This window comes from Odontesthes bonariensis, chromosome 4 (assembly GCF_027942865.1).
Source record: "Odontesthes bonariensis isolate fOdoBon6 chromosome 4, fOdoBon6.hap1, whole genome shotgun sequence".
Lineage (NCBI taxonomy): Eukaryota > Metazoa > Chordata > Actinopteri > Atheriniformes > Atherinopsidae > Odontesthes > Odontesthes bonariensis.
In genome coordinates this window covers 42,040,389-42,054,532 of record NC_134509.1, presented here as the reverse complement: position 1 = coordinate 42,054,532, position 14,144 = coordinate 42,040,389, and the positions used below count along the sequence as shown (strand labels likewise).

Here is a 14,144-nt window from a genome sequence, read left to right as displayed (position 1 = left end):
TCCCAGCCTTTATTAGACATGTTGCTGCCATCAGATTCAAGATGAGCTGATATTCTTGGTGAAATAGTAAAATATGTCACTTTCAACTTTGGATATGTTTTCTATGATCCAGTACTTTAACCTCTGTAAATAAGGTTGCATGCACAGCTCAGTCATTACAGTTCTCCTTACAGTATACCTGCACAGCAGCAGTTACTGACTGAAGTCTGTCTGAGGCTGTGCACTGTGAGAGAAAACCTTCCAGACATCCTGCTGCCTCTAACCTCCTCTGTGGGAGATCATGGTCCATGTTAGTCCAGCTGAATTCACTGCACAGACGCTGTCTTTAAGCTGCTTTAATGGTGATTCTGTCAGATGAGGCTGTGGTTCTAAAATCAGGATTTTATTAGAGCAGAGCGACAGTCTGGAAATGCTTTAAGTGAGCTGACTCGTAGTCTTAATGGGCTGATTTACAGTCTGACAAAGGAAACAGGACAATGTGTGAATGAGAGCAGCTTTATTGTGAGTTCAGCTGGATTAATAAACACTTATCTTGTATTATCTTGGTATGTTAGTCCAGCTTTGAGAAGCTCCATTTCATATGATTTTGGTCCGACTTACATGTTTACATGCATTTTATTAAGGCCAGCTTGGGTCTGACTGACCCAATATTTTTTTCTAGTGTAAATATGCTTTATGTTATAATCATGATGATGTGATTGATTTTTTTTTTACCTTCTTTTTTCTTTTAATCTTATTGCCTAATTAGGGGTTAATAAATAATTTTCAGATAAATACAAAGTGGGGATTATTCCCTTATTGACTCAATTATAGAATTTATAAAATGCTACAAAAGATTAGCCTCATCATGTCACTGATTCTAACAAAAGTTTGATGTTAGGAAAACAGGGCTGTTTAGTTTAAAGGTAGAGAAATATCTGTGGCCCACTGCTATATTTAGCTGCCCCACTTTAATGACCTTGTTCTTTACTCTTGGTCTAAAACATCCAGTTTCATCTCTCTGGGTATAATATTACAGTCATGTACATCACGGCTGTATTAAAAAATTGGAGATTCATCTGGATTTTTGCTGTTTGCTGTGGCTAAAAATTGTTGTGATCTGGATTGAGCAAGAAACATGAAATATGGCCTCATATCTAAATATGATGTGAAAGGCTTCTCGATAAAAATGACGATGGCGGTGAAATTTTGGCCCATGCCCTGAATTTTGGAAAGACTATGCCCCACATAGGGCTAGCTTACTTGGAAAAACAACTCATTAATACAACTTTTTGTGCTCTACTATACATTTCATAAAGTAGAAAAAAATGGATAAGATCTGGATAAGAGACTAAGCCACTTGGGGTTAAACTGCCCAGAACTGAAGCCATTTAACAGGTGTCAGACGAAGTCAAGCCTGAAGGCAACATCAAGGTTGCTTGTGGCTTTCATTTTGTGTTACTTTCCTTGAAAAAGATAAGAGCCTGAAAGTTGCTTGGTTTACTAGTAATTGCACTTGAGGTGTCTGATACTCAAGAGAAACAGTTGAAAAAGGACCATCTGAGTACATATGCTCTAAACACGTCACTGATGAAGGCCACTGAGTGCATGTGTTCCAACCAGAGACAGCATATAGTCAAATAAGGAGATTCGGAGGAGATGCCTGGAGAAGAAGAGACCTGGAGCATCTCCACCATATAAGGATAAATGAACACCCATAAAAAGGAGCTTCACCCTCTGAAAGACAGAGAGATTTCATTCGAACACTTGGGCTACTCTCTCCAGACTTGATGCATCTTTTCTGTAATTTCGAGACGGATCTGATGAATGCAATAAAGGTTTCTATGTTTGATTAAGTCCGTGTCAGCAGAGTTCTTCATCACTCATCTCCACATGGGCTCGACGATCATCCCTGATATTTTTATACTACACACTATTAACGGCTCAAGAATAATGTTTCTCACAAAGAGTGGATCAATTTGAAATGTTTAAAGGGGGCATTTCTCTTTCTTTGGAATGTGAAAATGAAGAAGCTGCCTCGATTTCATGATATGGTACAAGTTTTGGTTGAACTAACTGACTGATATCTTTGCCACTACCTAATCCAAGGTTCCAAGCCAACAGACTGCTGACTGGTCTGAAAGTAAAAAGGACTGGTCATCAGGTGTGAGGGTGAACATCATCTCTGCAGCGACACACTTCCTGTTTGTCTCCTTTGTGCACATGGATCACATGGCGTGTGCATGAATAATGAAAACATGAGCATGTTTGTTACTGGTGCGTATGGATTTACAGATGGATCTTTGCTTCTCAGCTGACCTGAGTTGAGCTCTGCAGCTAAGTCATTATGATCTCTCCTAAAAAATATTAAAACCTTCTGCACTCTGACTCATTCAGCCTAATAAGCTCTCCGTACTGCTTTGTGTTTCTCACGTGTACGTCTCTTTGGATGGAGGCGTCTGCTACGTGGGAGCCATGTGATAAACTGCTGATGAAGTTCAGCATTAAGTGCGGGGCCACAACCCATCCCTGTTGGAAAGACAACAAGGCGGATGCTTCATCCATCCTTTTCTACCCAATCCTGACACCCTAATCTGCTTATTTTAGAATCTTCCAGAACACTGTTACTGTAGATTCTATCAACTTTTCTATGAGTTGATTACTGCATCAAATACTTGATATGTTTCCATTTTACAACAAAGTTGTTCCAATGAAGAAAAATGACTTTTGGACTTTTAAAAAGGTTTTTGCTGCAAAACAAAATCATTTGACAACTTTCCTTGCAGTGAGTTTTACATATTCTTCTTGCTTTCTTTCACATTCGGTCATCTTTACAGGACTGTCTCCTGTTCGGTTTGGAGTGCTTGCTTACTTTTTTTATTTGGTTTATGTTTTGGTATTATTTACCGGACTCCCAGCCCTGCAGTGCCTTTGATTGTTTATTCACTTACTAAAGTATTTTGTTATCACCAACCTGCCTTTAGTGAGTCTGTTTTTGGGTGCATCTTCAAAATCAGCCCTGACATTGTGATAAAGGTACGGTGTAGTAAATACATACAGTTGGAACAGATAGATGCTCTCATATGACTGGAAAAGTACAGGAAAGGCCTGTCTTATAGTCTGCTGGTAGTTGTAAATGGCTGCTGCTAGTACAAATCTCTTCTCTGTCCTTTGTCGTCCTGGTATCAATATCATAACAAAAATCTAAATTTTGAAGTTATTCGACTTCTTTCACAAGTCACTTAGTTGAAACAGACAGAATGAAGCTGGAAAAATGAAAATAGTAAATAGAACATTTGTGATTTTAGTGAGGTTTATGTGTGTCCCTTCATCAAATCACATGACTAAAATATTACAGATCACAAGCGCACTGAGCTGCAACAGACGAGGCCCAATCATTTCAAATTCATTTCAGATAATCCAAATGTGTCTGTGAAGTAAATGCTGTCACAGTTCAGCACATCATGCAGATCGTACATGGAGTGGAGTTGGTAGAAAACTCTGTGCTTTCACTGCTGTAAAATAAAAAAGCTTTGAGCTGCAGGCTATCGTTACATCATGCTCTGATAATGGCAGAGCATCCTCCTTGCATGGAGTCTTTGTTCCTGCTGCCTCTTCTCTTTTCTCCATCAATGTTACTGAGCCCAACATTGGTCCATTCTGCCCTAGTTAAAAATGTCCACATTCATGTCAAAGATTGGTGGCTTAAACCTGTTTTGCAGAGACTAGATTCCAGTTCATATAAATATATTATCAGCATTTCCTAATATGTACAGAAGGTTCTTCCAAAATGTCCCTAAATTTCCATCCTGTGGACTAAATGTGAGACTGATGTGAGGCTGGATGGAAACATTTCGTTGTTGTCCTGATGCAGCATATCATTTGATCGATATCATGAGATTCATAAGGGATAAGGGAGTCTTTATGTGATCATTTCCAGTTTCTGTAAATCATGAAAATAAATCATATTTACATTCCTCAGCCAAAGCAACCTGGTTTGTCTGTCACTATGTGACACAATAACGCTTTCAGAGGAACAGTCAGGTTATCCAAAGGCGTTTTCCTGTGTAACCCCAACCAGGTATTTTAATTCAGACTAACAATTTGGGTTTTGTGCAATTGTGTTACTAAAGAAACGTTCAAATAAGGCTGGGAAAAAATGCCAGGAAAAGGATTTATTTATTTATTTTCAAGGTAAAAGAAGGTGAAGAACTATTTCCTGCATCTCTCAGATGAAAGTGAATTTTTAAGAACCAGCCCTGCAGGCCCTAAATAAAAAACTTGTTTGCTGTTGATGGAGGCATGTGACCCAAATGTCTGACATGCATGGGTCAAAAGAAACAGGAAGGATCAGGATATGTCGTGGAGAAATTATACACGATTGTGATTTCCTGAAAACATAATGTGACAACATTTTCTTGACAGGGTTGGAATGATAACAGCATTTAATCAAAAAGCATTATTTAATAATGACACCACACTGTTATTAGGAAAACTTCTTAAAACAAGAAGAAAGCAAATAAAAAGACCAATAAGGACTGATGTTTCTACAAATATGATTGAAGAATAAATGAGCAACATGATCAGAATATAAAAGGTCATTATTCCAAACTTCTAACGTGATAAGCTTCTAACTCCTAATGTTGACATGAAAATCCTCTTAGATTTTTCAGTTGTGTTACAGACTTGAGCATCTTCCCTCACTGATGTCACTGCCAGCTAAACACAAGCTGTCACCTTCATGCTTTGCACTGTTCGAAAGAGAATTAGAGCTTAGAAATCAGTGTGTGTGTCAGCGTAAATGTCAAAAGTGACTTTAACACATAATAGCCCATATACTGTGAAGGAGAGCAGAACTGCATGGACAACAGACTGAACCTAACAAAACGAAACACACACGAGGATAATAACAAAGGAAAAATACATTCAGGAAAATAGTCCTTTTAGCAATTCAAACTTTAGATTTGTTTTCATATCAGGATAAGAAAACAATACTTACAGCAATTTGTTACAGCAAAGCTGTTCGCCACCTCCAGGTTATCAATGTGTGGAGTCAGTCTGAAATCTGTCATCCCAAACTGAACCATGCCAACTCTAAATGCACTGTACTCCTGATCTGCTCCCCTGGGGAATAAACCACCTGAAACAAACAGGACCACGGTTAGACACTTATACACTGCACAAATAATTTAAACAAAAAGTGTTGGAAGATATTTATTTTTTCACAAAAAACAGTTTATCCAAATGCTTTTTGTTTCAGCCGATAAAAGAAACAAAAAGGAAATAAAAACTGAAAATGGATTCTGAGGCCGATGGTGTAGCACGTGCAACAGAAAGTCTATCGGAGAATGTTGTAACCAAATTTAAACCAAAGAAGCTACCTAAACTTTACTCCAGCAGCACTTGACTCTCTTGTTGACAGCACTATAGTTTCAATGCGTACAGCACTGGACAATGTTGCCCCTCTGAAAAGGAAGGTAATCAGTCAGAAGAGGCTGGCTCCTTGGTATAATTCACAGCTGCGTGCTTTAAAGCAGACTGCAAGAAAGCTGGAGAGACAGTGGCGTTCCTCTAATTTAGAAGAGTCTCAGTTAGTCTGGAAAGATAGTTTAACAATGTATAAGAAAGCCCTTCGTAAAGCTAGAACTGCTTATTATTCATCATTGATAGAAGAGAATAAGAATAATCCCAGGTTTCTCTTCAGCACTGTAGCCAGTCTGACTAAGAGTCCGAGCTCTGCTGAGCCAGTTATTCCTTTAACTCTCAGCAGTGATGATTTCATGAGCTTCTTTATCAATAAAATTGTTTCTATCAGAGAGAAGATTGATGGAGTCCTTCCCACTATTATCAGTGATGTATCATCAAGTACAGCAGCTTTAGAAGTATCTTTAGAACCTGATTTGTATTCAGACGGCTTCTGTCCAGTTGATCTCTCTGAACTAACAACAGCAATAGTCTCTTCTAAACCATCAACTTGTGTTTTAGACCCAATCCCAACCAGACTGTTCAAGGAGGTTTTCCCATTAATTGACACTTCCATATTGGATTTGATCAATCTGTCTTTGTTGACAGGATATGTACCTCAGACTTTTAAGGTTGCTGTAATTAAACCTTTACTTAAAAAACCTACTCTTGATCCAGAAGTGTTGGCTCATTATAGACCTATATCCAATCTCCCTTTTATGTCTAAAGTTCTTGAAAAAATAGTTGCAGCTCAGCTTTGTGATCACTTACACAGAAATAATCTGTTTGAAGAGTTTCAGTCAGGATTCAGAGTGCATCATAGCACAGAAACTGCACTGCTGAAAGTTACCAATGATCTCCTCTTAGCCTCTGATAGCGGACTTGTGTCTGTGCTTGTCCTGTTGGATCTCAGTGCTGCATTTGATACGGTCGATCACAGTATCTTATTACACAGACTTGAACATGTTATTGGGATTAAAGGAACTGCATTAGGCTGGTTTAAGTCATATTTATCTGATAGATTTCAGTTTGTTCTTGTAAATGAAGAATCTTCCTCACACATCTGGTGTGTGGACAAATTCAGACAAACTGAAGTCGTTATCTTTGGACCTGAGCGCTTCAGGGAGAAATTGTCTAGCTATATAGTTACTCTAGATCAGTGGTTCTCAATTCCGGTCCTCTGGACCCACTGCCCTGCATGTTTTCGATGTTTCCCTCCTCTAGCACACCTGATTCAAATTAATGGCTCCTGATCAGGCCACTGCAGAGCTTGATGACGAGTTGATCATTTGAATCAGGTGTGCTGGAGGAGGGAAACATCGAAAACATGCAGGGCAGTGGGTCCAGAGGACCGGAATTGAGAAACAATGTTCTAGATGGTATTTCCTTGGCTTCTAGTTCTACAGTGAGGAACCTTGGAGTTATTTTTGACCAGAACTTATCATTTGACTCACATATAAAACAGGTTTCTAGGACTGCCTTCTTTCATCTTCGTAATATTGTTCAAATCAGGAACATCTTGTCTCAGAGTGATGCAGAAAAACTAGTCCATGCATTTGTTCCTTCAGGATTGGACTACTGTAATTCTTTATTATTGGGCTGTCCCACATATTCTCTGAAAAGCCTTCAGCTGATCCAAAATGCTGCAGCCAGAGTTCTGATGAGAACTAACAGCAGAGATCATATTTCTCCAGTTTTAGCTTCTCTTCATTGGCTCCCTGTTAAATTCAGAATAGAATTTAAGATTCTTCTCCTCACATATAAAGCTCTTAATGACCGAGCTCCATCATATCTTAAAGATCTCATTGTAAGATATTTTCCTAACAGAGCACTTCGTTCCCAAACTGCAGGTTTACTTGAGGTTCCCAGAGTTTCTAAAAGTAGAATGGGAGGCAGAGCCTTCAGTTATCAGGCCCCTCTCTGTGGAACCAGCTGTCAGTTTGGGAGGCAGAGCCTTCAGTTATCAGGCCCCTCTCTTGTGGAATAAGCTGCCAGTAAATGTCCGGGAAGCAGACACCCTTTCCACTTTTAAGACCAGGCTTAAAACTTTCCTCTTTGAACGAATCGGATTATTTTATGAGTAATTATGATTACAATTAATTGAATTCCAATTGGCTTGAGTTGGACTTTATTATCTAAGTGCCTTGAGATGACATCTGTTGTATTTGGCGCTATATAAATAAAAATGAATTGAATTGAATTGAATTGAATTGAATTGAATTGAATTAAATGTACATGTGACATTATTGTGGTCATTAACTCGTGTTTCCTGTTCCAACAGGTATCCTTTGAATGGTGTTACAGTGTTTGTTGTCCCCTCTTTTCTGTCCTCTCAAACCCCAGCTGGTGGAGGCGGATGGCCACCCTTCCTGAGTCTGGTTCTGCCAGAGGTTTCTTCCTGTTCAAAGGGAGTCGTTTCTCTCCACAGTCGCCTCAGGCACGCTCAGGCCGGGAGATTGGACCGAAAAAGAAAAAGTTTCAGTGCAATCTGTTGGTTTCCTTAGCTAGGAAATAGTTTTTGAATTGGCTCTGTATGAATGAATTGGATTATTTTGAAAATAATTATTATTACAATGAATTGAATTCCAATTGGCTTGAGATGATATTTGTTGTAATTTGGCGCTATATAAATAAACTGAATTGAATGGAAACTGTTGTTTTAAAAGTTCCTGTGTTATTTTGTTAAATTATCATGAATATAATACTGACCAAATAATTATGATTATGATGTTGGCTATAATCGAGTAAACTCAACATAGGTTGAATTATTGATGAAAGTTATGGATTAGCATTTATTGATAAATTTACCAAAAAAAATCTTTAGATTAACTGACTAATTGAAAAATAAATAAATAAATAAACTGTAAAACAAATGTCAGTTTCTGCAGGTCGAGTTGACAGAAATTGTTCTGATTCCTGATTTACCAGGAGAATTCACAAATGGGTCCCAGATCTATTTCTTTTCAGTTCTTGGGCTCGCTGCATCGAGGGAGTAAAACTCTTTGGACACTGAAGTTTGACAGCTATTATTATCTTTTCATTTTATTTATTCTTTTCTAATTTTTGCCAAAAGTGACACTTTTTTTAATACAGTTGTGCAGGTGAAGAAGGGGAAAAAGAGAGGAGAGAAAGAGAGGAAAACATATTCTAGGAAGTCCATGAATACTGATGTCATATTGAGTAGATGGATATTTGTTGACATGAATATTGTTGGATGGAGTGTATTTTTGAATGCAGGTGCACAATAAAAGAAAGTTCATAATTACAAATCATGAAGCCTATTCCTGTTGCCACTGGGCGAGAGGCAGGGTACCTGAAAGATGGGTCGCAAGTCCATCACAGGGCCAGACAGAGACAAACAAGACAAACAACCATCCGCACTCACACTCATTCCTCGGGACAGTCTAAATCACCAATCAGCCTAGCATGCATGCTTTCAGTGGGAGGAAGCCAGAGTACCCAGAGAGAACCCAGGCATGCAAACTCCAGGAACTCTCCTGCTGTGCTGTGACAGTGCTAACCACCACACCAGCATGCATCCCATGGAAATACTAATACTACTACTACTATGACGAATAAGAATAAGAATAAAAATAAGAATAAGAATAAAAGACTGAACTCAAGGCTCTTAATGAAATAGTACTGGACCAATTCACCAATGGGACTCGGCTGGCTGCAGTCAGACTCTTGTCAGTCCAATTTATTTATGGCGGATCTGAATAGCTGTGGTACAGAAACATACCAGTTAAGTCATGTTAGCTCAGAGGTCAATTCTGCTAACATCTGTCCCGAGGCTTTGGCTAACATAGCAAATCCTACATGGTGGTAAAATGGTCCACAGCTCTGATAAACCATGTTCTGTGGTATTACCTCCACTAACCTAGCTCAAACCAAGCTGTCCAAGAAAGCTATGACACCTGGAATTATCTGGCCAATGCTACAGCGCTGCAACTTCCCAGGGTGGCCAAACATTAGCCCCTTTCACACTGAGATCCGCTACCTTAGCGGGTCCAAATTGCCACTTCATCCCGCGTCGAGCAATGTGAAAGCTTGGCGTGTTAGGTGATCCGTGCCGCCTGAAGCCGAGTTCAGGGGGCGTTGCCTAGTGGCAGAGCGTCACACGAAACACATAAAATGCTGGGCGTGTACACTGACGTAGGCACAAGCCATGCGTCGGAGGTAGGGTTAAATACACCTTGAGGACTCGTTTTTGCAATTATAATCTCCAAGTTTAGGAAATCGCCCTCTGCCACTCATGCCATTGTGGTCATTAACCGCATGGAATTTTTTCCTCATGGCTTTCAGTTTGTTGGTCACCTGCGTCTTGCTGCGTTGGAAACCGCGCTCTCCCATCTTTCTCTCCAGCCCTTCCAGCAGAGGTCCATCTTTCACCGTCCCCGACATGTGGCGGTAAATAACGTCCTCTGCTCGGAGGCTGAGGAGCTCGCGGACCTCCTTGTCTTCCCAGTTGGCCATCTTCAAAAATGTCTCAAACTTCAAGTAAAACAGAGTGAAACTTGTCCTCACCTGCCGCTGTTGTTCTGAATCAGCTGTCCATTCTGTCTTTTAAACTCCTCACGTCACGCCCACGTCCGACCCGCGTCAATTGCGTTCACATCAAACTCGGCTCGGCAAAAAGACTAGGGTCCGACGCGGGTCGAATGGCGAATCGAGTTGACGCGGCAGCCCGGGTTGGCAGTGTGAAAGGAACAGCGGACACGCTAAATTCGCGAATTAAACGCGGGTTATTCCTCAGTGTGAAAGGGGCTACAAACGGGCCACTCCTTGCAGCCACATACTAGTAATCCCAGCATTTTATCCAACTAAAAGTCCAGACTGATGGCTTCCGAGACGTCTATGCCCTCCTCCATGCAGGTAAGCCCTTGCCTGCCAAAAGTCGAGTCTGACATCTTCTGAACTCAGCAGAGCTTATGACAGGCTGTGCTGGGATAGGGGCTTGAACCATTCATTGGGATTCACACCACTGAATCCCAATGCAGCTGTTCGGAGACTTCAACAACTGGCTGTGACATCCGGAATTGATCATTTAGGATTCTGCATGGGCGTGAAGCCATTTAACAGCAATAAGTTTCCTGGCCAGAATGCTGGAGACAGAGAGCTAAGCAATCAGCACCATTCATGACCAATTTCCCACCTGTATACCTATGCCTCTTTAAACCACCTTTCCACTCTACTGGCATGGATTGTTTTGGCCTATTTCAGGTTAAAAAAAAGGATACCAGACAGAGAAGAGCTGTAGTTTCCAGTGCATTTGACTTATTGACTGTTCTAGACCCTGATGCCTTTGTCATGTCTCTATGCATAATCATGACTGGCTGTAGTATACTTGTTGAAATGTATAAAGACCTGGGGACCAATTTATTGTCTTGAGGGATTGCAAGAGAGTTGTTTACAATTTATATCGACTGGCACTCCAGTCTTTGAGATATTCTGGTCAAGTGGTACACAATTGATTTTCACTTGACTCCACTGGCAGCATCACAGTTGGAGGAAGCATGGGACGGCAAAATACACTCTTCAAGCTAATAGTGAGTCTCAGAAGATCATCAAAAAAGTATTTCAGACAGTCTTAACAGAAGTTGAGGACATGTTGAAATCTAAGTCTTTGGGCCATGTTTCTTCTGATGTTGCATACTTTGATTTTATCAAATCATACTAGCCAAACAGCTCCCTCCCCGTGGTCTATCCAGAATCAGACCTCCTGAGCAGAAGGTGACAGAGTGAGAGCCAGATCCTATTTGCTCACTTCTGGTTAGGGATGCACAATCAAACAAATTTTAATCTCAAGCTTTATTTTGACCTCCTACGATTAAAACGGACGTGATTGTCTGATGTATAATATACATTCTTCGCCCATGTAATGCAAAGCAAAACTAAATCAAGCGCTCCCTGTTGACCATGTGCCTGTATGTGCCAGTCCCAGCCGTTCCCAGCACAGCACAGCCAGAAGTTTCCTGGTTGAAGTTTGGATGAGTAACGACATAAAGACAGATAAACAAGAACAGGGAGCAGAGCGTGGAAACAAAAACCAAAGGCCTGGCACAGTGGAGGGAGAAGAGCTTGTCCCTGGAATCATCATTTGTTGTTTGGAAATACTTTGGATTTAGAGTGATGTTAACCAAGAACAGAATGCTGCAGACTCTATCTGAAAACACACCAAAAATTGCAGTATGACAAATGCATGAAGGCCAAGGAGAAAGCAGGGCCCTGTTAATTCATTTTGTGGAAGCTTTTGGTGCTATTTTTTGTTTCTATTTTTTTTCTAAGAGCTGCACTGAATGTAGTTGAATGGAGATTACCAGTTTCATTCTGATGAGAAGACAATATCTGAACATTAGCAGGAATGTAGAACAATATGGATGAAAGCAGGGTTATGTTAAGTGTATTAAAAACTTTTCTCTCACTAAATCCATGAACGATCATGACAAAATAATTGTGATCTCTATATTGAGCTCACCAAGATCACACATTTTCAAAACTACTGCACAAATGAACATCCCCCTTAAATACACATCAACCTTGGCATTGCTGACAAGCTATAAGCAACAGTGAGGGATCCAGGGTAACTTTTGTCCCTCATAGCACTGCAGCTTCTGACCAAACATTTTTGGAGCTCAAGCACAAAATTCAGGAGCACAGTTTTATTATTTAGTGCATTATTCATTCCATCGTAGCTGTTAGCAATAAAGAAAAACTTAAGAAAACACCAAAGTGGTCTTTTCTTTTCAAGGAAAAACCTCCAAGACTAAAGTGGATGCTTTAAGAGAAGAAATGTATTAAAAAAGGATCCTTCCACTGAGATCAAAAAGCAGTTTGACATTTCCATAAGTCGTCTGTTCATTCCCAAAGCATTTATCAGTAATGTTGCTGAGATAGAAAAATATGCGATTTAATTGGTTGATATGACAGTGTCAAGAGCAATTAACTGCACACACCCTGTGTCCTTTCTGTGAGTTGGATTCATTGGAGCTCTTTTAAGGCTTAAATGCAACTCATAAAACGAGTGATTGGTTGGTAGTATTAAATTCTTTATTCACTTCAAACCTACAAGCATATTAGACAGTGATTTCCCACTTATAACCTAAACTCTGAAATAGGTTTTCTTTTAGAATTTTAAAAATCATTTTAAAATGAATAATTATTTCTTGCCCATATCCATTATTCTATATATAGTTCTAGAAGCATTGCTGGTTTTCACGGCACATTCAATCCAACCAATCCAGCCAAGCGCAGATGGCGGCTGGTGGACTTAATCCAAAAAGTTTGGAAGAGTAAAAACGATCCCTCTCTAAATGTATACAGATGGCAGACCTGATTCAAGTCTCTGCTTCAAAATGGGAGGTGACCCAACACTGATTTTAGATTTTAGTTGGGTCAGCTGCAAACAGGAACTGTGAACTAAACACTGCATTTAGTCCTGATATTTATGGAAATGATCTCTCATATAGTTTAACATTTTCAATAAATGCAAAACAACACAGAGCATTATTTCTACAAAATGCTTTACTGAAATGATTTCAGGGGAAAAGACCCAACAAACGTTATCTACAGGCCACTGAAATGGAGCTGCAGTTCGACGTCAGTGGAGCTCAACTCGAATGATCTTGGACTCACCTGCCTTGATGTATCAATGGCATCAAGACATACACATGTGCTCATACAGGCGAGAGAACCTTCCACCTCAGTCTGCACTGCTAATGCGATGCCTGCATATGTGAACTCAAATGAAAAAGATGACCATGTTGATCAAACGAACACTGCAGCGAGCGTCGTCCTGTCACAAGGCCTCTCCTCCTCACAGCAGCATCAGGGCAGATGAGAGAGGCCCTCAGAGGGGGGCGAGGGTGGGAAAGAGGGGGAAGCAGGCAGAGGAGCTGGCTGCTGAAAATTCACACAAGAGCAGGACACATAAATATGACAACGATGGGATGATGACGGAAACAGAAATCCTACCGATCTGGACGCTCGGAGCTCCGCACAGTGTCTCGCGTATGAAGAGCGTCAGCACAAAGAGCAGCTTCATGGTGGTGGTCGGGCCCCTCACGCGATGCCACAACATTCTGAGGTCGCGTTCTCAATCAAATCGTTCCCTCCGTCACACACAGCGCAACATCATAGTGTCAGTCCGGTTCCGCTGAGAAGCGTCTCGAGCACTGCAGATGCTGTATGCTGTACCCGGAGATGCGCGTGCCGCTGCTGCCTTGACTTGGAGGCGCGCGCCTTGTTGTCGATGGAGCACGAGAGAAATCCGACAGCGGCCGAGGGCAGCTTCCAGCAGTCTGAGATGAGGGGATGGGAAACTGAGCGCTCAGAAACGCTGGCAGACCCCCGATCAGCCTCCTGGATGTGGAGCGCTGGAATCTGCTCTGTCCCTTTTTAATAAAACGACTTGTTTCACTGTCAGCACCTCAGGCTGTCACACAGAAACACCAAATGTTTACTGGAAGATTGTTCTGATCGTTTATGATTTGAAACAGAGGTGTGACCAGAATGGCATGTGTGGGTGGGCAGTTAGCTCATCTGGGGGGGCAGAAAACAATACCTGAAAAAAAAAAATCGATGGAAAACCACTACTACAACGTCAAGCATAATAATAATAATAATAATAATAATAATAATAATAATAATAATAATAAATCAATTCGGTAATGGAAATATGGTCACACTAGCATAAATCATGA

The 14,144-nt window shown here is 40.7% G+C and overlaps 1 protein-coding gene across 5 annotated transcripts in view; it reads right to left on the bottom strand.

Annotated features, from left to right (window-relative positions):
- The window catches only part of LOC142379109 (glutamate receptor 2-like), a 135,439-nt gene extending 121,507 nt beyond the window's left edge, over positions 1 to 13,932 (bottom strand). For 4 of the 5 annotated variants that reach the window (XR_012769650.1, XM_075464234.1, XM_075464235.1 and 1 more), the window contains exons 1-2: positions 13,417 to 13,931; positions 4,979 to 5,119 (exon numbers count right to left, since the gene is read on the bottom strand). Coding sequence is in view for 4 of the 5 variants with exons in the window: in XM_075464234.1 (XP_075320349.1) it covers positions 4,979 to 5,119; positions 13,417 to 13,522 (247 nt within the window). In the remaining variant the exon portion in view is untranslated. Of the gene's footprint in view, positions 1 to 4,978; positions 5,120 to 13,416 lie in introns of all 5 variants that reach the window. The other variant, XM_075464236.1, reaches the window with a different exon arrangement.
- Between the last annotated feature and the right edge of the window lie 212 nt (positions 13,933 to 14,144).